Genomic DNA, 23,761 nt, shown 5'->3' on the forward strand with positions numbered 1-23,761 from the left:
ATATCTATAGAAAGCTTGAAATGTGTACTTTTAAACAAAATAATTAAAAACGAGAAATGGGCTGCTCTCTGCTTATGTAGCTATAGGTTAAGAAGTGTGCATTTCTCTCTATAGGCGCGTTCACTACTGCGAAGATGGCGAGTCAGTATCATCAAATTTATCTTTGCAGTCGACACTTACAGAAAACACTAGTTATTAATAAACAATTCAAATGTTTAATGCATAATCATTACTTTTGCCGGGTTTTTTGTGGCAAGCTTATGCGTGCGTTGAGATGCAGAATAGGCAATATATTATGAAAAACGCTCATTATGGTTTAGCATTCTCTCCCATACAGTATACATAACTTCCAAACCAACTTCAGTCGTGCACGGGCAGGGGCAGCCATACTAATTTCACATATTTTCTAACCAGCACATCACTCCGACGTTCTGAGCAAGCGGCGCTTAATCTTCATAAAGCTTCGAACCGGAAAAGGACAACCGGCTTCCGGTTCAAACCCGCAATGAATCATGCGTAAATTCGCTAACCAGGAAAAAGGTGGATAGAATGACTGGATAGCTTATGACGTCATAAACAGTGAAGCCACCACGCCGCCATATTGGTATTCCCTAGTGAGCTCATGCGTTCTATTGAATCAACAATGAAATTGTATGATTTGACTGAGAAAACATTGCCTAAGGAGACACCGTTTTAAAATCTAAAGTCTCCCTGTACATTCTTACCACTCAAACACCCTAAGCATTAAAAACGGATATTTGTTTAAAGTCGAAAATTTTTCCTGCTTATTAAAAATGCATTACATTAAGATGTAGCTAAATCTACTGTACAACAGTAGGCAAATATAATTATTTCAGTCAATTTCTTCAAGCTAAACCGAACTTTTATTTTGACGGGTTGCCGTGAAGACCTTTGAGTTTCTGTGTGTGTTATGACGAGTTTTTCTCAAATGAAGCGGTAAAATGCTCATGAAGTGACTCTCAAATCGGCTCTGGAGAGGAAGTTGAAGTTCATCATGTCCTCATATCGTGAGGCAGCAGAGACTGAAACCTGTGCGAGCGTCACGCGTGCTTCTGTGTGTGTGTGGTAAATTAAACCGCGCGTCTGTCTGCGCCATTCATTCCCACAGAGACAAGCAGAACATGCAGGGTTAATAGCCATGTTTTTTGCTGTTTAATATTTACAGACACTAGTATAATATATCGTGGTATAGGCTACATTGGCTAAAGTGCTCCTAGTGAAAAAGTTAGTCTGGAGGCTCGATCGCGCTTAGATAAACACTGAAGCGATTGAAAGCAGCTATTAGTAGGTACCGAGAATATAAGTTACCCGGTACTGCAGAAATGGTGGTATCGTCCCATTTTCAAAATTCCAGTACCGACTTGGTAACTTAACTTACAGAAGTAACATTACCGGTTCTTTTGACAACACTAATAGAAGAATTAAGTTACTCTTGCCTAGGAGAAAACAGGAATAGCGACAATTGAACATATAAATTACTACTTATAGGGCTTGAATTACAACCTGTTGGCAGTTTTTCTACATCCTTTTGTGAACTTCTTTTTACACCAAGGGGGTAATCCATCAGCCGGAAGTTGAAGCCTCGCGGGAGCCGCCATTGTAGCAGAACTTCACCTGCTGTTAGCATTCCATTGACTCCCATTCATTTTGGCGTCACTTTGACAGCGAATAACTTTACATCTGAGGCGTCCAAAGACTTCATTCGTCCATTATTTATTTCTAAATGAACACGACAATGTATAAAAGGCTCCATTACTTTGTATCTTACGTTATGGCCCAGTAGAAGCCGTTTTTGTTAAAAACATGCTAACGATTGCGTCATAACCACGCGACTTTATGTCGCACAATAGAGACATTACCGTATAATAGGTAGGAGAAGCTCGCAGGCAATCGGGGGGACGTCCCGTCAAAGGAGAAGCAAGCCCATAGATAATGAGTAGGGCTGGGTATTGACACAAATTTCACAATTCGATTCGATTTCGATTCACAAGCTTGCAATTCGATTCGATTACGATTCGATTCGATTCAATATTGATTATTTTGGATATCAGGTACAATACATGGCAAATTTTCTCAAGGAAAACATATCTCTTAACCAATGCTGTAAACTATGGGAGTCAGTTGTATCATTAAAATTGTTTCATTAGCCTACTATAGCCTAATATTAAAGGTAAAGATTTACTGATTTGTATACAAACAATTACACTTTTATTTATTTTTCTAATAATAAAGTTATATGAAATATAAATATTTAAATGGTGGCTGTCATAAAAACTTGCCAGATTTATTCAAACATGCATTAAATATTGAAAAACATAAAATAATTATAAAATAACATAAAATGCATATGTAATATGGTGCATATATTTAGCAAAATGCTCCTCTCTAGAGTTAATTTTTCTAGCTGACTAACGAGTTCATGGTCACTGGATATGGTTTTTCTGACGTTACATGACATTGTTTACAAGCTGTTTCACTGACGTCTTTCCTCGTTTGAAACAATGATTGAGCGATTCCATGTGACAACAAAGATTTCGATAAGTTAAACTCTATCTTTTAACACACTTTCAGATGCTCATTCATGTTTATTTCACGCTGTAACTGGTAATATTAAGGCGGAAGAGAAGATTATGTGTGCTCGCCGCTGCTGCTTCTCTTGAGCTGCGCCAGAGCGATCTCTCACGCCACAGCGCCAAAACGGTATTTATGTTTTTGAATTTCGTAAGAAAATGGACGTAATTTGAAATCTGAGACTTTGTTTCATATCAATAGTAACAAAGCACAAAGATTATTGCGTGTATTGGATGGGATGGGCGCTACAATGTTCCATTCATTCATCAACTGAAAACAGGATGACTAATCGATTCTTGGGATTTAAGAATCGATATCGGTTCGTAAAAATGAGAATCGATTAAAATCGAGAAATCGATATTTTTTACCCAGCCCTAATAATGAGTCCATAAAAGCAACGGGACAAAATATTTCAACAACGTTTTTGGGGAATTGGAAATAATTCGGTATGTGGTAAGTGAATACATATGAAGTGATTAATGTTGGCAATTTTTCACGCACAGCTACTAGAAGATTTACGTCTTTATAGACAGGTTGCACACGTCATCAAGATTAGTTTGAGTCAGTTTGAGTCTGTGCGTCAGGAACGGAAGTGCTCAAAAATGGGCTTCAACTGTCTCCACCAACAAAACTAGTTCCAAAAGAATCGAAAGCAAAAACCGTTGTTCATCTCAGAACAAATGAATGAATCAGTGTGTGTGAACAAATTGGCTGAGTTAATGTTTCAATGACTCGTTCAGGAAGATAATCGCTGAACTCAGAACGTCTCAGGTTACTACTGTAACCATAGTTCCCTGAGAAAGGGAACGAGACGATGCGTCACTTGACGCTTTGGGAACGCCCCCAGCGTGCATGCGTCTGAGCATCAATGTCAACTAGTCCAATGGAAAGAATGAGCGTCACGGGCGGGTGACGTCATGACCAGGAAGGGATAAAGGCTCACCCGGTGAAACGCGGCATTAGCTTCAAAAAGTCGAAGCAAGCCGATCACAGGGAAGCAGGAAGTATGGCAGGGTGACGCATCGTCTCGTTCCCTTTCTCAGGGAACTATGGTTACAGTAGTAACCTGAGACGTTCCCTTTCGAGGGAACTCGCGATGCGTCACTTGACGCTTTGGGAACGAGAATACCCAAAACGCCAGAATTCCAAGTACCTGAGTGTCAGTCTGTTGGAACTAAGCACTAAGCACCTGAGAACCTGGGGCAGCATCCAGGTCCAAACTGTAAAACCTGACGAATGTGAGCGGTGAGGACCAGCCTGCCGCATCACAAACGTCTTGGAGGGAAACCCCAAATAACAAGGCTTTAGAGGCCGCCATACCCCTCGTTGAGTGAGCTCTGACCACCAAGGGACACGGATGGTCAGAGTACTCGTATGCAAGTGAAATAGCCTCGACTATCCACTTGCTAACCGTCTGTTTAGAAGCAGGAAGACCCTTCTTAGGTGATCCAAAGCAAATAAATAACTGGTCGGACTTCCTCATAGAAGATGTCCGATGAACATAAGTATCCAGTGCTCGCACTGGACACAAGAGGTTCAGCCTTTCCTGGTCCGCAGATGTAAAAGGAGGAGGACAGAAAGCCTGCAGCACGATAGGCCTCGGAATCAAGGTCGGCACCTTAGGGACGTATCCCTGTTTTGGATATAAGAATGCCTTGACCATCCCCGGTGCAAACTCAAGGCAAGTGGGGGAAACCGAAAGGGCCTGAAGGTCTCCAACTCTCTTAAGGGACGAAATAGCTAGCAGAAAGATAGTCTTAAGGGTAAGAAATTTCTCTGAAACCGAATCTAAGGGCTCGAATGGAGCCCTAGACAGGCCTTCTAGTACTAATGCCAAATCCCAAGCTGGCACCCTAGTGCGAGTTGCAGGCCTCAGCCTCAGTGTGCCACGAAGGAAACGTGTAATCAGGGGGTCTCGACCCAACGATGTACCCCCAACCAGGGCGTGGTAAGCCGCAATGGCCGCCACGTAAACCTTAAGTGTGGAAGGACATAAACCTGACGTAAAGCGCTCCTGCAAGAACTCGAGTACTGTGTTCACAGAACAGTTAACCGGATCCCACTGATGTCGGTGACACCATACAGAAAAAACTTTCCATTTCAGCGCATATAGTTTCCTAGTAGCTGGAGCTCTGGAGCTTAGGATGGTCTCAGCAGCCTCAGCTGAGAGACCACTCTCTATGAGTTGGGCCCCCTCAGAGGCCAAACCCACAGGTTCCAAATCTCTGGCCGAGGGTGAAATATTGTGCCCCCGGCCTGAGACAGAAGGTCTCTCCTGATCGGGATCTCCAAGGGAGGACCGTCTAAGAGATGGATCAGGTCCGCAAACCAGATCCGACTCGGCCAGCGTGGTGCTACAAGCAGTAGGCTTATTCCGTACTGGCGGACTCGTTCCAGAACTCCTGGGAGCAGAGCAACAGGGGGAAATGCGTACAGACGTAGCCTCGGCCACGTCTGCACCATAGCATCCAGCCCCAGGGGGGCTGGGTGAGTAAGGGAGAACCAAAGTGGACAGTGCGTCGTGTGCTGAGACGCAAACAGATCCACCTCTGCTTGGCCGTAAAACTCCCAAATTTTCTCCACCGCCTCGGGGTGGAGTCTCCAGTCCCCTGGCCTCAGCTCCTGCCTCGACAGGATGTCTGCCCCCACATTCTGGTCCCCAGGAATATACACTGCCCTCAGGGAGAGTACCTTCCCCAGAGACCACAGGAGGATCTGGTGCGCCAGTTTGCAGAGCGGACGCGACCGCAGACCCCCCTGACGGTTCAGATAAGAGACCACTGATGTGTTGTCTGTTCGTACAAGCACATGATGGCCCCTCAGGTCTGGGAGAAACTGTCTCAACGCATTGAAGACAGCCATCATCTCCAGGCAATTGATGTGCCACGAAAGATGATGACTTTTCCACAGACCCTGAACCGAGCGGCCTTCCATTACCGCTCCCCAGCCGGTGAGGGAAGCATCTGTCGAGATCGTAACACGATGGCAAAGAGCTCCCAATACCGGACCCTGGGTTAAGAACCAATGTTTCCTCCATATAATTAAGGCACGAAGGCACCGCCGCGTGACCTTGATCATACGAAGTGGGTTTCCCCTCGGGGAGAACCCTCTGGTCCTTAGCCACCACTGTAAAGGTCTCATGTACAGCAGGCCAAAAGGAATCACGTTGGACGCTGCCGCCAAGAGACCCAACAGTCTCTCGAACTGTTTCACAGTGCGTGACTGGCCTAGCTTTAGCTCTTTGGTGGCTGTCAGGATAGCAGCTACACGAACGGGCGATAGAGTGGCCCGCATCGTCACTGAATCCCATACCACACCAAGGAAAGTGGTTCTCTGTACTGGAGAAAGAACACTCTTCTTGGCGTTGAGCCTCAACCCCAACATCTGCATATGAGCGAGAACGACACCTCGGTGCCGAACCGCCGACTGCTCTGATTCCGCCAGAACCAGCCAGTCGTCGATGTAGTTCAGAATACGTATGCCCTGAAGCCTGAGAGGGGCTAGAGCTGCATCCACGCATTTCGTGAACGTGCGGGGTGATAAAGCTAGACCGAAAGGAAGAACCCGATATTGGTATTCTTTGCCCCCGAAAGAAAACCTTAGGAACTTCCTGTGCTGAGGGAGGATGGAGATATGGAAGTAGGCGTCCTTCAGATCTATCGTGACAAACCAGTCCTCGGATCTGATTTGAGTCGCGATCTGTTTGAGTGTCAGCATCTTGAACTTGAGTTTCTGTACTGAACGATTCAACAGACGAAGATCTAAAATGGGACGCAACCCCCCATCCTTTTTTGGAACAATGAAATAACGGCTGTAAAAACCCGACTCTCTGTCGGGTGAGTACACCTGTTCTATAGCTTCCTTTGCTAACAGGGCCTTTACCTCTTGCTCCATTACCAGAGCCTGCTCGGGATGCACCACTGTGGGCAGCACCCCGTTGTAACGAGGAGGACGAGAACCAAACTGGATTCTGTATCCTTTCTCTACAATCTGCAGGACCCAATGAGAAATATTCGGCAGAAGCTTCCACGCTGCCAGAAAATTTACTAAGGGAACCAGCCTCTCGAGGCTGGTCTCTGGTGTTATCGAGACAGCCAATTCCGGAGCCTGAAACATAATGGCAGGAACTACCTGAACTGGCCGCTCTAAGGCCCCCCTCAGAGGGCGCGAAACCGATGCTGTGCCGCAGCATAGCATCAGCGACTCGCTGGAGACCGCTGCGCACTGAAGCACCGAGGGTGGCAGGGTTGGCAGAACGGTCTCGTGAGGACCCCGAAATGGAACGGGCACCGTAAAATGAGGTGTACACCGCTCCACTTCGGTCGGGGCTGTCCTCACAGGCCTGATGCGTGAACATCAGGACCTTTTTTTTTTTTGAACCGAAGTCTTCTTCGCCTGAAGAACGGTCCTCAGATCCGGCTTCGACTTAGAAGACTTCGGTTGAGAGGGTTGCGTCTGTCTCCAGTCTCTACGTGGAGGTGCACGAGACGCAACACTCTCTTTCTGATGCACACGATATGATGAGCTTGACGGCTGGGGCTGCTCACGCCCAGCAGCCCCAGGGGGCTGGACCCGGCGAGGGATAAACTTTTTAAAAACGTCCGCTTGTTTTTTTGACTCCTGAAATCTCTCGACGACCGCGTGGACTGCGTCGCCGAAGAGACCAGAAGGTTCAAGCGGAGCATCTAATAAAAAAGCTCGATCTTTTTCTTTGATTTCAGACAGATTCAACCATAAATGTCTCTCAGTAGCTACCAAGGCTGCCATAGACCGCCCAATTGCTCTGGCGGTCTCCTTAGTAGCCCTGAGAGAAAGATCGGTAGCCCGACGAAGTTCACGAATCTCGTCATGACTGACTCCCTCACTACTATCCAGATCCCCCAGCAGGTCAGCTTGATAAGCCTGGAGCACTGCCATAGTATGCAGACATGCTCCAGCTTGACCTGCTGCCGTATAAGCTTTGCCCACTAACACCGAAGTGGCTTTAAGCGGTCTAGTGGGCAAAGCCGAGGCTTTCAGAGACGATGCGGGACCAGGGGAAAGATAACTGGCTAAATTCTCTTCCGCCTGGGGCATCGCCTCATAACCATACTCTTTCAGCCCTCTTATTCTCGAATAAGTGTTAACATGAGGGCTGAAAAGACGTGATGAGTATGGTTTATTCCACGATTTTGAAATCTCATTGTGTAAATCGGGAAAAAATGGAAGCCCTCGTGGTGGAGATAATGTGGTTGAAGATAAAAAGCGCTCATCTAATTTGCTTTTAGGACGAGCGCCCTTATTCTCAGATGGCCATTCAATATTTAATTTCTCTACAGCCCGCGACATAACATCCACCAGCTCATCATATGCTGGGGAAATAAATTGTGAATCCCTTTCCCCCATGTGTGTGCTTACACTCTCCACACTCATCACATCAACCTCCTCGGAGGAAGAGCAACAAAGTAGTGGAGGGCTCTCTCCCCGGGCGAAAGAAACCGCAGAGCGTGCTTCCGACACCGGGGAGAGAGCACTGGATCTCTCGGGTAAGGAAGGAGAAAGAGCCCTCGGACCCGTCTCCAACCCCTCCGAAAGATCCTTTTGCGATCCCCAGGAATGCATTCTCCGCGCCGCCTCAGCAGACGCGGGTCCTGATCCCTGTGGATCGCGAGCCTGCCCACTCACTTTATCAAAGAGTGACAGGCGAGAGCGGAGCATGCGAAGCGGTAACATCTCACAGTGCTGGCACTCAGCCCCCTCGAAGGCTGAGACCGCATGCTCCACTCCCAAACAAACGACACAAAGCTCGTGTGTGTCCCCACCCGTTAAATAACGCGGGCAGGGAGAAACACACAGTTTGTACACTTGCTTAGTTTCCATCCTTTTCCGCAACAGACAACAGTAAATAGACAGAGACAAAATGACACAGATCGCTTGCTGAGACACAGAAGCTAATGCCGCGTTTCACCGGGTGAGCCTTTATCCCTTCCTGGTCATGACGTCACCCGCCCGTGACGCTCATTCTTTCCATTGGACTAGTTGACATTGATGCTCAGACGCATGCACGCTGGGGGCGTTCCCAAAGCGTCAAGTGACGCATCGCGAGTTCCCTCGAAAGGGAACTGCATTTTGGCATACTATCTTTACTAATTTACCATCTTTGGCATGAAAGAATGATTAAATGATGAGTCACTCATAAATGCAACATTGACATGTTTTGTTCATGAATGCATCAGTGTTTTTGAAGAACTGGTTGAATGATTCATTTAAAAAGACAGCCCGCTTGTCGCCACCTACTGACATATCGATGTAACTTGCAGTAATTCAATGTCAGTAGTTGAACGATGAATAGCCATAATGAAAAAAAAAGCTTAATCAGAGTTCACTTCTAAACCAAACAGTTTTATATTTGTAAATGAGGTGAATTTGCATGTTAAAAATTGAAACATACTTGAATCACATGAATTCCAACTGAGACAAATACTTTGCCCACGGAATTTCAACGTACAAATGTAAAAGTGATCGCACCATCAGTGATATCAGCGGAATCAGTGCTCCTGTAATTCCGCTTAGCCAATTAAATTCAATTAGACTGAGATTTACATTATTCATTTTCCATTCTCCACACACAAGTGCACAGTTATTGACAAAATAATAAAATAAGAAATCTATATCAGCAACAGTAATGTAAAACATGTCTTAGAACATGAATTTTATTGTTTTGGATGCAATCTCCATATGATTGATGCATTTGTGGAAAACAGTCTGACATGGTGCAAATCATTCTTCAGGAGAAAAGAAAAACCCTTCAGTGAGCACAGGATAATAAGGTGACAGTCCTAGTGAGGATTTACAACAAGAAACATCTGGTATTCTACAGGCTTACTAATGTATAATTGCATGGTTTGTTCACATATCCTGATAACATCTGCTATATTTTTCACGAAAATGTTGAAACAGCTTTTTATCACATGTAGACATTGAGGCATACATGTATGAACCAGATACATTCAAACATCATGTTCATCTAAAATTTAGATTTGTGTTTTAGTTTTCATCTAAAACATTTTTTTTTAACTAATAAATACAATAAATAATAATAAATAAAATAGCACACCATCCAGAATGCTTTTTCCTGACACAAAAAACATTGTAAAAATATATACATACAGAGGTAGGACAACAATGGATCATTTAAAAACGTTTTCTAAAAATATACCTAGACAAAAGTCAGAGGGGTGAAGGACCAGAGCGTGGAGGCATATACACTGCATGGCGTATGTTGCATGTCAAGCGGTGAACAACAGGACACAAGGACAACTTCCTCTCCTCATATCATGTTCTGAAAATAAACAAGCCCAAAATGACATAAAATCATCATTTTGTTGCCAAGCAATCTAATCCTGGAATATGAAAGCACATGCAGTGATATTCTTACAGACAAACATGGGTCGTATTTTTAATATTCATTGGAATATCAATACCATTGAGACTACATGAGACATTGCAGTTCTTTAAAAGAGTGGAAATGTAATCATTTGCCGGATTCATTTAGTGTGTTTCCAGCTCTGAACCCTCAGTGTCCTGGAGCTTATCGATTGCTAATTTACTACAACACTCCAAGGCCCCCATGCGTGGTGATCGACTAATGAACTTATTCAGACCATGTGCGACCAGACAAGACAAACTCATCTAACCTCATTTCTCCTCCTTCCAGCCCCCAAGGAACGCAAGGTTGTGGAGGATTGAGAGGCAGAGCTTCTCACGAGGGAACAGTGGCTGGACATCTGACCGTTGGACAGCAGGTTTGCTTTGAAATACTGGATCAAATCTTCGTCTATGCAGTAAAATATTCAACAGTCAAATACAAGAAACAAAAAAAAGCAACACAGAACAATATTTTTATGTCACCACACATTATGAAGAAAATTAGAGTGATGTTTGCCAGTGCTTAACTCCCATCCATGATCCTATAATGTTACTTTTTTAAAATATATATATTTTAAAAAAAAATACTTTTTTAACCATTTTTTGTTTTATTTTAAAAACTGCATCCTATATTTTATTGCATTGCTATGTAGGTGTTTTGGGGCTGATTTTTAATAGTAACAGTAGTCTGACCTTCCGTGCTCCACTGTGCAGCTGTTCTGCGGTCTGATCTTCTCTCTCTGTGGTGCGGGGCCGTCCTGCTCCCGACACTGTCCACTATGTCTGTCAGGTGCTTGAGAGGGTCCTCTGTTAGAGGAGGCTCAGGTGGAGGCGGTAGGTCTGCACACATGCAGAAACCGAAAGTGTGAATGATCATTTATACACTCCATTATTACAGACAATGGTGGACAAAGTACACAAATTAAGCACTTGAGTAAAAATACAGATAGGCTAATAAAATATACCTCTAGTAAAAGTATTAAGTACTCCTTTTCAATTTTACTCGGGAAAAAGTACAAAAGTACTTGACTTTTGATGTACTTAAGTATTAAAAGTACTGATTGATGAAAGTTTATTTATTTTGCAAAATAAAAATGGGGAAATCAAAATGTGTGTTGACAAATGTAAACATAAAAACAGATAGGGCAAAATGTGTTAACATTTTAAAAAGAACACTATACAAACATCCTAGTTTCACATTATTAGAAACTGCTACAGAGACGGGGAAGATTTATGAGCATTAATTTGCGTTATCGGATCAGTCCAAATTTACAAATGAATCATTCATTTGTAATGATTTGTGAACACCGCTATCGCGTCTCGGGTGACGATTTCTTCAAATCAAAATAATGAGGAACGACATGCTTTTATGAAATGTAGTAAAGTAAAAAATATTATATTAATCTTTGGAATGTAGTGAAGTAAAAATAAAAGTTTCCTAAAATAAAATAAAGTACACTTGAAAAATGTACTTAAGTACAGTAACAAAGTAAAACCACCTTGTTACTTTCTATCACTGATTAGAGACACAACTGCTTTAGTTGTTTTCAATCAATAATTTATTAACTGTGGGTTCTTACTGCCTGGTTTCAACACTTCTCGTCTCACAAGGCCATCCCTATGAGATTTCTTCTTAGGCCTTGGCTTCTGAATTGAGGATGTAAATGATGTATATTCTCCTAAAAGCAGTAAGAAAACAAAGATTATTTTCTCCATCCGTAATCATTAGCAATAAATGTAATAAAAACTGTAATTTTTGCAGTGTTGAAGGGCCTACTTGTACCTGTGTAGTTGGAGAATAGTTCCTCCATTCCTGCAATGTCTCTCCAGGGGCCGTTGTGGTGGGGAACACTGCCAATAAGAGACTCTGTCTTGGTTAACGGCTTTGGGTTGGAGAGAGCAAACTGTGCACTGTGTGTACACTGTGCTTTCCTGTTGAACAAAACACATTAACAATTTTGTTTTTTGTTTGTTTTATGCCATTTTAGACTCTAAGGCTAATGTCATTGCAAAACATGGTAAACTCAGAAAAAAAAGAACAAGAAAAAATTTGTATTTAAATAATTTAATAAACATTATTTTACACTACACAACAGTGTAGTCTTACACTGTATATACTTCTGTTAAAAAGTTTGGGTTCAGTAAGATGTTTTAGAAAACATTTGTTCACCAAGGCTGCATTTATTTGATCAAAAATACAGCAAGAACAGTATCAATTGTGATATATCCCTAAACTACTAGAACTATTTTCTATTTGAATATACTTTAAAATGTAATTTATTTCTGAAATGTCAAAGCTGAATTTTCAGTATCATTACTCCAGTCTATAGTGTCACATGATCCTTCAGAAAATTGCTGTATTGTATCCATTTATTATTATTCATTGATAATGTTGAGCTGTCAAGTTAAATATGGTTGGTCAACTTAATGAATATCTTAAATTTCACATCACTTCAGAAGACTTTTTTAAAACGTTCAGGGTGACTTTTTTAGGATGCAGCCAGGATATTCTTCAAAAATGTATGTTCCACAGAAGAATGAAAATCATGACATGAAGATGAACAGCAACTGAGATTTTTTTTAAAGTCATCATGAAATCAAAATGGACAATTCAATTTTTTATTGAATTTTACAGTATTTACTATAAATGATTTATCCATTCACATCATTATTATAATTCATGTGCCCTTGTAATAATTATTCAAAATAACTTAACCCCTCCCTCTTGCAGCAACACCTCTTCTCTGATGACGTGTTCACTGGCGTGAGGGCGGGACAACCTGTCACTCATATGAGATCTACCAATAGCAAACCACAACCCTCTAATCAATTCCCCATGGACAAAATCAAGCCCAGCCCTAATTGTTTTCTTGTTTGACAAGCCGTTTTACTTGGATATACATCACAATGGAAGAAGAAACTTATTTTTCATGCTGACTTTAAGGGTAAACAATTCCTTTATATTCTCGAGCCCTGATGTGTGTATGTGTGTTTTTACCGTGGCAGCAGGTCTGGATGCTGCAGGCGTGGGTTAACAGGGTATTGCTCCTCGCTGGGGGAGGGTGTGAGAGTTGCAGTGGACTGCAAACTGTAGGTTGTGGACCTGTTGGTTTCCTCTCCTCTCAAAGGCAGAGTGGCTGCGTCCTCCAGACCCTCGATCAGATAAGTTCGCTCAGGCAGAGGAGGACACCACTCTTCATCCTTCTCAGAGCTATAGGGATGTAAACTGATTAGGATGCTAGTTAAATTTATAAACTCAATATACTACAAAAACACAAACTAAGCAAGGGCTAAAAAAGCACATAAAAAGAACACATATCAAAACACTCAGGGCCCCTGATGTATCAAACACAGATTTCATTACACGATAAAAGACTGCGGTAAATAAAACCAGACTGTGGTCCTTTGAAAAATAAATAAAAATAAATCATATCAAAGAGAATCCAATGTGGGCACAAAAGACTGCATTGTAAAAAAGCGTATCAAAAATTTGTCAAAGCAGTTTCATTCATGGAGGGTGATGATAAAAATATGCTGTGAAAGGAAGAAAGCATTGAGGACAAAGGTTGGAATGCGTGGATTTGCTTCATTCCAAGCCGTGGCTATTCTTAAAGGTTCATTCTGGGAAGCCACGTCTGGTGACCTGCCTCTCGGCCCCTTCTCAAACAGCCAGAAAGGCTTGGCTCTAAGCGCTAACATCATTAGCCCCTGTCACTTTGAGCTGAAACATCAAATAAGATTAGATAAGACCTCAATTTATCGCCCAGACTACATTTTACCATGTTGCACAGGTTCCATACTGGGTCACTTTTCAGAGAAGGAGAATTATATCCAAAAGTGTCAAAAAGAAGAAAAAAAAAGGAAGAAAAAAAAGAAGAATGACAGCTACTGAAAAGTACATATATAAGCTTATGAAATCTTCTGGAACTTGGCTGACAGACTGAAAAAAGTATCAAAAAGTAACATGATATTACCATGATGTTTGGACATATACCATGTTATTACCATAGAATTATGACAAGGTACCATGGTTATCAGACATTTGCCATGGTATTATCATGTTTTATTTTTAAATTGTATTTTATCATTTGTTTTTGGACATGTATAGAGGTACTACAATAGTTTTATGACATGGCACCATGGTTTTGGACATGCACCATGGTAATACCATATTTTTATTTTTATTTTTTTAGATATGTACCATAGGATTATAATGTTTTTTGACATGGTACTTTGTGTTTGGAATAAAATTCTATGGTAATACCATGGTACATGTTCAAAAGCCACAGCAATACCATGGTATTACCATAGCATTTTTAGCATAGTACCAATTGGACATGCACCATAGTACCATGTCATAAAAACAATGTCATACTATGGTTTGGGGCATGCACCATGGTAATACCATGTTTTTTAGATATGTACTCTGACATGGTACCACGAGCTGTATCATGGTACCAGAAAATGTACCATGGTATTAACATTGCTTTTTGAACAAGTACCATGGTCGTTTGACATGGCACCATGGTACTACCATGGCATTTTGGCATGATACCATGTTTTGGACATTTACCATAATATTACAATGGTTTTATGGCATGTTATTATGGTTTTGGAAATGCACCTTGGTAATGAAATATCATGGTTTTTTTTGGATATCTACTGTATGATTATAATGTTTTGTGACATGGTACCATGAGTTTGGAAATGTTTGGAAAGGTATTTTTTGAACAAATACCATGATCTTTTGACATGGTGCCATGTTTTTTTTTTTTTTTTACATTTAACATGGTATTAGCATGTTTTTACATTTTTTAATTGTCCACAGTTTTTGGACGCACCATGGATTCACAAAGGTTTTATGACATGTTTTGGACAAATACCATTGCAATGCCATACTTGCCACGTTTGTTTTTTGACATGCTTGAACATGTAATAGTACCATGTTTAAAAAAAAAAAAAAAATTTACCGAAACTACCATGTTTATTTGGACGTCTACCAATACCCTGCCACAGTATGGCGGTGGTTATTACCTGTGTGTTTTGTCTGTGTTCTGAACCTCCTTGTTTTGTGCTGAATGTAGGGACAACACATCAGACCACTGGGGTGAGGAGGTTTGTCCCAGAGACTTCTGCTTTGTCAGTTTAGCTGTAAAATAGCATGAAACAGTCACAAGGCCGAACTCAAGTCCATTTGCATAAAATTCAGCATCAGCATTTGTTGCAGCACTTGTTGATCCAATCTGTTTGCATAATTCCTGCCTAATACCTAAAGGATTAATCCCTTAACCTTCATGATTGAAATCAATGTCGCCCCTACCATTTTCGCCTCTTGGGTATTGAAGTTTTGCATATTCTGCTCCACTGTGGCTGGACTGAAGGCTCCACTGGTCCAGGTCCTGCTCCATACTGTAGAGGTCAGTTTTGGAGAGGACAGGTGTGCTGGTGTACGGGTCTGGACCCTGAGAGTACAGGCTGCACAGGTCATGCCCATCTGCATCGGTTGGGTTGATGGTACAGTATATGTCACCTTCATTAGAGGCTGGGCTGTACTTCCCATTCTGGTTCAGATAATTTGATAATCCTGAAGCTGGAATACAGATTAATGAGTTATGGGAGATATGATTTGTATGTGTGACAGTACCATAATGTAGAGGACCGCCCATGACAGAGATCTTACTGTTGTAGTATTGATCTTTGGATTCAAGTCTGCCTGCACAGCAGTTGACTGAGTCTTTTCCATTTCGAGAGAAGTTGCTGGCGGGCCACGAGTCAGCCAGCCAAGGGTAACTACCCAAGTGGGAGTCCAGCAAACATGGCCTGTCAGGAAAGGGAAATATTTAATGTAATAAATATTATTATACATAAAATATAATATATTTTTATATCGTTTTCTTAAATTATTTATTTAATTATTAATTGTTAAATATTTAATTATTAATAATTAATTATTACATTATTTTTAAAGGGATAATATTAATTTTAATGTTAGTCAAGTTTTTTTAAATATACTTTTTTTGTGATCGCTTTCCATGTTCTACTTTTTATGCTGCAGTGTTTGTAAGATGCTATATTCCCCTTTTTATCCGATAATAAAATAAATCCATAATATGACCCATTTAATGATAATCGCATTGAATTATATTAGACATTTACACATACAGTACCATTCATTTTTTAATACAGTAATACTGTGAAATTTTTACAATTTAAAATAACTGTTTTATTTTATTTTATTATTATTTATACATTTTAATATTTTCAAATGTAATTTATTCCTGTGATGGCAAAGTGTTACATGACCCTTCAGAAATCCTTCCAATTTACTGATGCTGGTGCTTAAGAAACATTTCTTATTAAAACAAAAATGTGTAATATTTTTGGTGGAAACCATGATACACTTTTCAGGATTCTTGGATGAATAGAATGTTAATGATACAGACCTTCCATTTATAAGATCTGACCCATCACCATGAGAGAGTGCAACTAAGCAACAAAATGAGAGAAAGAAATCATCACAAAGCTCATTTGAAAACATGGTGCACTGCTAGTTTTGTGCTAGCAGAAGGTACCTGCAGGCGTGTATGCAAAGGAAGTAGTATAGTGTCCAAGTTCTTTCCTCCTTCTGTGTTTGCAGTAGATCCAGGCGCTAAAGCCCATTAGAACCATCCAGGACGATACACCAATCCCAGCGATGAAGGCTGGCTGACGGACCACCTCTGTGATCTGCTCGGATAGGCTAACACTATCATCCTTCACAGCTGACAAGGACTGATCTATTGCTACTTCTGATAGAAGATAGGAGGAAATGGAAAAAAGTGAATAAGAGGGATTATGTTAAATTGGAAAAGAGACAGAAGAGTAAATACTTCCTGTCTTATACAGGAAACATTTGATCAAAATATATTTCACTCAATCTATCTTCGACTGACACCCAACATGGAAATCCCTTAACATTTTCGCTTGCTTAAAATAAAATACGAGTAAATGCTAAGATAAGAATCTGTCAGATGGGATAAATGTCACCATCAGAGTTGCGTGGTATTTTTTTTCCCTAAACCTGCTGTAAAAATCCATCTTAAACTTGTAGCTGTGTTTGGGACATGGTAGCAGGATTAATAGCTGGTTATTAGCTGAATTAAGTCAATGATTAGCTTGATAATACTGTAGCTTGCAATCTGGCAATTAGCTGGCCAAGCTGGTTAGTAGTTGGATCAAGCCTGTAAATAACTGGCAAAGTAGCCTATTAGCTAGCCAAAATGTATGTGTCTAAAGTTGTTATTAGTTGGATTAAGCCAGTCATAAGATGGTCAAGATGTTCATTCATTCATTCAAGAAATGTATTAGCTGGCCAAGCTGGTTATTAGCTGAATCAAGTCTGATAATAGCTGCCAGAGATGTTATTAGCTAGCCAAAATGGTTCTTAGTGGGTCTAATTATTAGTTGAAACAAGCCCGTCATTAGCTGAATCAAGCTGATTTTTAGCTGAATCAAGCTGGTCATCAGCTGCTTGGCCATCTTAAGCTACTATGACCACCTGGTAACTAGTTTGTTGACTAGCTTAAACCAGCTAGAAACCAGCTACCATGTTCCAAAACACAACAACTAGGTTAAGTTAGATTTTCTTTGGTGGAAATGATGGCGATACTCACTCAGGAAGATGAACACAGGTTGGCTATGAATGCCCACTCCTGCAATTGTCACCGCTGCAACCTGTACACGATACATTGACTCGGGCAACAGCCCGTCCAACAGCACCCACAGCATATCCCCATCCACGGTCCTGTTGACCACCTGCTGAGACTCGTTTCCTACACACCACACCTGTATGACACAGAACCAGACTTCAGTGTTACCATTTTACCTAGTGGCCACAGACAGGGTGTCTGCATAAAGGCTTCACCGTTCTCACCCTGTACTCTAGTATGAGTTCTTCCTGCAAATCAGGGGGAGGAGGCTGCCAGGACACTCGCACGGTCGAACTTTTGCTTAACTGCACCACGCTGACTCCCTGAGGAGGGCCGCTGAGCACTAAAAACAGAAATATGATGGGCAAATGTCAAAACATTAACATTACAGCAAAAGTTAGAGGTTAAATTAAAAGTCATTCAAAGTAAAAGCTAAAGACTAGAGTATCAAAACAAGTCTTACCTTCATCAGGAGTGCGAACCAATGCTATTTCACTGTCAATCCCCTGGAACTCGTTATAATACGGTCTCATTTTGAGCTCGTATTCTTTTCCTCTGTGTAGCTCTGTTAGGACAGCAGTGTGTGGGGAACCTGCTTTTATGTCCTGGATCATCCATGCGCTCCCCACAGGCCTGTAATACAGCCTGTAGCCTTGAATGTAGCGAGGGTGCCGGTCAAGCTGAAATATCATACATATACATATGATATCGGGTCAGGAGATTCAGTTTCATTGGCAATTTCGGCAGACAGTGACAACAAATCATGAATAATAATTTGTATGTTACTGCAGATAAGTAATATGATGGCTGATATTATAAATGTATACTATTAATGATCTATAGTAACCAAAATATTAAGCCTGGTAAAAATGATTCAAAATGCATGTTCACTTCACATACATACGTACAGCACGTCACATACTCACAGTCCATGTGATCTGAACACTGGAAGGGCTCAAGACTTCCAGTGTCTGTAGACGAACCTTCACCCCTCCTAAATCAATCTGTACATGTGCCTGGTCTTTTCCCTGACCATCTGGGCCATCTGAAAATGTGTACAAAATATCATGCAGATATGCACAAATGATAAAATCAGCCATCACACACACACACACACACACATGACATCAGAAACTATTCAAACCTTGTGTTCGGACTGGCTCTGAGATGGGGCTGGGGTCACTCAGGCCGTAGGAGTTGACCGCTCTGATGATGAACAGGTACACAGTATTGGGGTAAAGCCCAGACACTGTGTGCTTCTCCTGCCTCACAAGGTCAGCTACAGTTTGCCATGTGCTGCCCACTGACTGACTGGAACAAGACACAAAATTAACACTACATTAATTCACAAAACACCTCTCCAGCTTTAAAAATAGAATGGATTAGCCATGTTTAAAGCTGTTGATTGTACATCAATTGAATTCTATACTAATGTGCCAAGTTGCAGCTTACAGTTAGGCTAAAGAGCTATATTAGATGTACAGTATTGAATGCAATTATTTAAAATTAGTTTCTTTAATCTTTGCTATTGATTTATAAAAGGACTAAATCATTCAAGGCTGCGCTGTGCCTTGCATCGTGCCTAACAACATCCCTTTAACTGTATTAAAATCACTGTGAAGCTCATCCGTACACATAAAAAGAAGTTATTAGAATTATGTATGGGTTCAATTATACAACAGAGGATATGCATATTCAAAGAATAGTGATATTAGTGATTCTCTTATGTGTTGGGGATGCTACTTTGAAACTGTAGCTTGTCAAGTCAAACTATTCATAATTTAAACTATATTAAAGCTGCTCTTTAGTAGTAAAAATTAGTTAGCTGCATTGCAAGCTACTACCAAAGACAATGAAGCAATATTAGGGAGCTTTATCAGATATAAATGTGGGGGTTTGAGGTCAGTAAGAATTGATTAAATGTGACAGTAAAGACATTTATAATGTTTCTGTTCCAAATAAATGCTGTTCTTTTTAACTTTCTATTCATCAAAGAATCCTGAAGAAATGTACCATTATCTCCACAAAAAATATTAAGCAGCTGTGACAACTGAGACAAATCAGACACAATTATTTTTTTATATTTAACAAATAATCTTTAAAACTCACTCAGGGATCTATGGTCCCATACCCCCAAAAAGGGCAAAAAGGGTCTTGGTTACCATGACTACGATCAGATAAGTTGGCTTTATTGCTATGAAAAATGTGGTCATGTGGTCAAGACGGAAGCCACAGGAAAGACCTACAGACCTTCCTGCATTCATTTATATACAAACTGATCTATAAATGAACATGCATCTCAGGACATTGTGTGTTATAATTTACTGTCTTGTGTAGTGTCTTTTAATACTATTATTATTTTTTTATACATATATATACTGTGTATTTTATAATAGAACCAGCGGTCAATGTAACCTCACCTATACCATGTTTGGTCTTTATAAATTGGTACTTTGAAGATTGAAATGATCGTGTATATGATATGTTGATAGCTGCGCAACATATTAGTATTACAAGAATCTTTCATAGTTTCTTCATCAGCAACCAATCCAGCTGCACATGCAACCATAGATCAATGAATCTTTTCCGTAGCTTCATTTCATTTCCGGTTTCATTCTGTCATCTACCATCTACCCATGTATGTGTAATTGTTTGTATGTTAGTTATGTGTTCGTGATTTTGTTAATAAAACTTGTGCACAATATGTATTTGGTTCTGATCCTCTGCTTGCAAAAAAGTTTATTTTACGATATTGATCTTGTTACATGCTCTAAGCGCTGTACATGCTAAGAAAGAATTATTTTTCTGTGGCCATGAAAAATACCCTTTTCTTAGAATAAATGAATAATCAAAAGAGGTCATTGGACAAACTGATTAATTGATTGTAATATTAATTTCATCCCTTTTTTTCTGTCCCAAAGATATCTAAAGAAATTGGAAGACGTGCTTTCAAATTCAAAGCCCCCTCAGATTGGAACAGTTTACCTGGTTCCGTAAGGTCCATCTCTTCCTTTCCACTCTTTAAGTCAGCCCTTTTAACTTATTTGCAACCTTGTGACCAATGTATATGTTTTCCTAGTATATGAGCTTTTTTTTTTTTAATGAAATGAGTCTTTAATGCCCTTAGTAAGAATTTATGTATGTGCATGCACGTTTGTGTGCATATGTGTATATAGGTATGTATTTTTGTATTGGTATCTATATATGTAGGTTATATTTGTTTGTTTTTGTGGTTTCGTCAAATATGGTTCTCTCCTGTAATATCTTAATGTCATACTATATTGTTTATGTGAAAATGCTTTGGACAGAGGTGGGACAGGTTGGGGTGGTTGGTTGTGAGGAAGAGCTTTAATATGTGCGAATGTGTAAGTGTTTGGTGTTATCTTGAGGACCCCCTCGAAAATGAGATGTTCCATCTCAAGGGGTTATCCTCTAATAAAATGAAAAAAAATTTTTTTTAGCAACATCAAGTTAATCCAATTAACTGACCCAAATATTCATAATTAATCATAAAGTCATAAGTTGTTAATATTTCCCAACCATTTTCAACATTGATAATAATAATGTTTCTTGAGCACCAAATCAGCATATTAGAATGATTTCTGAAGGATCATGTGACACTGAAGACTGGAGTAATGAAGCTGAATATTCAGCTTTACCATCACAGGAATAAATAATATTTAAAAAAGAAATATATAAAAATTTTAATCTTAGTATTTTTAATCAAACAAACTCAGGGCATAAGAGACTTTTTCAGCAATCTTCCAGACACCCAAAGTTAAAATATAATATACAAATCTATTATTAAGACAGTTAAAAAGAGCAGTATTTATCAATTAAGAAATGATATAACTTTAAAACTTAATACATACATTTATATTAAACACTGAACTAATAAAACTAAACAACAGCCGTATAGCATACAGACAGCTGAATAACAGTGTTAAATAACGGTATTTATGTTATGGTTTTGAACCAGTTCATTAAAATGAACCATCTGAAAGAACTGACTCTCTAAACGAATCTGACTTCCCAACACACTTTGAGAGATAGATACGTTCTAGTAGAGTCCTTGTTTATTCCCTCAGCTTGGTCGGTTGCAAGGCTGTGTGTAGAATATAAACACAGTCATGCTACACCGCTACTTGTCGGAAAAATAGCATGTTACTAGAAAACCTGCAGTATTTAAAAAAAAAGCTGAGCTATTGTCATGCAAATGAAAAATGTAGCATTTATTTAGTTACTAACCAACACCGATCCTAAAAGCTTCACTATCAAACTGAATTGGACACATTGGCCTTTGTTGAGAAAAAATTAGCATGAGGCCGGGTGAAGGACAATGGAGAGGATCTGGCCTCGTCTCCATGCACCGTGAGCACATAAGGGCTGCCCACTTGACTTCTCGGACTGTGCACACGACCCTGACCTCTCAACATAGCGAGCTGCAACATAAATCTGAGTGTCTCCTTAACAAGATGTCAGAGCAGAGCTAAATTATGACTAGGCCTCTACTCTCTGCCTCCCTGCTGCTCTCCTGGCGGGACAATAATAGAACCTTCTGTTCATCTGACCTCTACAGAGCCTAGAGGGACAAGTTCTGCTGAATTCTAAATGCAACCCCAGGGAACATCCAGCCTGGAAGAGAGCATTGCTTCACTCTCTCTTCACCATAAACTTCCTTCCGCTCTGACACTCTGAATGACGCCTCCAACTTACCCCGGCACAATAATGAGAACGTCTGCCACTCACTCAACCCATCAAGTCACTGGAGAGGGTGTAGAACCCCATTCCCCTTATATTTCTTTTAAATATGCAGCAGTGCCGGAGACTTTAAATCCATGCAGGAACTGATTGAATGCATTTCCGAATATGAGATAAAAGTGCAAAATTTGCAGTAGAGTAAAATTTGCAGTAGAGGAATGTTCCAGGCTCAGTACAAGTTAAGCTGTATCGAGAGCATCTTTGACATGCTTTTGATTACCACCAATCTCGGCCCTCACTTTGTAAACACAAGCAAAAATCATACATAATGCATGCATGGTGAGAAATTAAAGGTGGCTCAGAGGAAAAAATGCCCCTGAATAAAAAAAACAGGGGCAAGAAATGCTCCGTAATGAGTTCCTCTGTTTTTCTCGTTTGTAACATCTGATATAGCTCTTACAATTTTATTCTAGGCCTAGTTATCTGTAATATGACAGAAAATACGAGTTCATATTGATTTAGTTTTACTGGTGACACCCTAACATCCAATTATAAAACATAAAAAGATGACAGAGTGATTTTATATGGTTAAAAATAAACACAACCTCATAAAGGGAAGAAAAAAAATGCCCTTGAAAATCAAATCCAGGGGGCCAATATTGTCCGTTAATGGAAAATTGGATTTCTGACACTGAAAGTGTGTATAGTAATGCATTACAATGGAAGTCAACAGGGCAATGTCTTGCACTGGAATAAACCGTCTCATGAAGAGACTAGAGAAGGGTTGTTTACACTGAGAAAAAAATCCAATAGGAATTACATATCCAGAAGTTTGTCCACCTAGAAAAGTATTCAAAAAAACTCAAAAGGATGATTTATATATCATAGCTCAAATAACACATTTCTATGGAAAAAAAAGAAAGCTGCACATTTCTACTTTTAAACCCGCCAGGGGGACTCCTTGGTGGATAAAGCGAAAAAGGGTCAATAAAATAAAAATATAATATAATATTATATAAATTATATATATTTTTGAGCCCTTTAAATTAGGGAAAAAAATGAAAAGCTATTAAAAAGTAGTACGTTTGTGTTAATTGCATCATATAAACCTGAAAGCCTCGATGATGTAGGAAGTGACAGCAGCTCCGCCCTCATGTGGGTTGGGCTGCCAAGTGAGAGTGACGCTATTTGAGGTCACATCGGTTACCACGGGCTTCTGTGGAGGACCAGGCAGCTGCAGGGACTGCGAGACCCGCGGGACAGAGGACGTTCCAGTCGCTAAACACAAGAAACAGAGTCAAATGTGACTGCCTGACTATTCCGTCAAGGGTGCATTCATGTCCAAGGACGTTTGACTGCACATTGAAATCATC

At 40.4% G+C, this 23,761-nt stretch overlaps 1 protein-coding gene across 1 annotated transcript in view; it reads right to left on the bottom strand.

The window, feature by feature from the left end:
- Positions 1-9,254: 9,254 nt before the first annotated feature.
- The window catches only part of LOC143716290 (roundabout homolog 2), a 57,587-nt gene continuing 43,080 nt past the window's right edge, over positions 9,255-23,761 (bottom strand). Inside the window, exons 11-27 of the mRNA XM_077208683.1 lie at positions 23,498-23,666; positions 18,832-18,998; positions 18,614-18,732; positions 18,151-18,367; positions 17,912-18,030; positions 17,652-17,823; positions 16,572-16,787; positions 16,443-16,485; positions 15,680-15,819; positions 15,320-15,589; positions 15,034-15,148; positions 12,998-13,210; positions 11,783-11,931; positions 11,580-11,678; positions 10,693-10,839; positions 10,269-10,408; positions 9,255-9,913 (exon numbers count right to left, since the gene is read on the bottom strand). Coding sequence (XP_077064798.1) covers positions 9,902-9,913; positions 10,269-10,408; positions 10,693-10,839; positions 11,580-11,678; positions 11,783-11,931; positions 12,998-13,210; positions 15,034-15,148; positions 15,320-15,589; positions 15,680-15,819; positions 16,443-16,485; positions 16,572-16,787; positions 17,652-17,823; positions 17,912-18,030; positions 18,151-18,367; positions 18,614-18,732; positions 18,832-18,998; positions 23,498-23,666 — 2,507 coding nt within the window. The 3' untranslated portion in view covers positions 9,255-9,901. The remainder of the gene's footprint in view (positions 9,914-10,268; positions 10,409-10,692; positions 10,840-11,579; positions 11,679-11,782; positions 11,932-12,997; positions 13,211-15,033; positions 15,149-15,319; positions 15,590-15,679; positions 15,820-16,442; positions 16,486-16,571; positions 16,788-17,651; positions 17,824-17,911; positions 18,031-18,150; positions 18,368-18,613; positions 18,733-18,831; positions 18,999-23,497; positions 23,667-23,761) is intronic.

This window comes from Siphateles boraxobius, unplaced genomic scaffold (assembly GCF_051911475.1).
Source record: "Siphateles boraxobius isolate OS27281-9 unplaced genomic scaffold, OSU_SipBor_1 6, whole genome shotgun sequence".
Taxonomy (NCBI): Eukaryota; Metazoa; Chordata; class Actinopteri; order Cypriniformes; family Leuciscidae; genus Siphateles; species Siphateles boraxobius.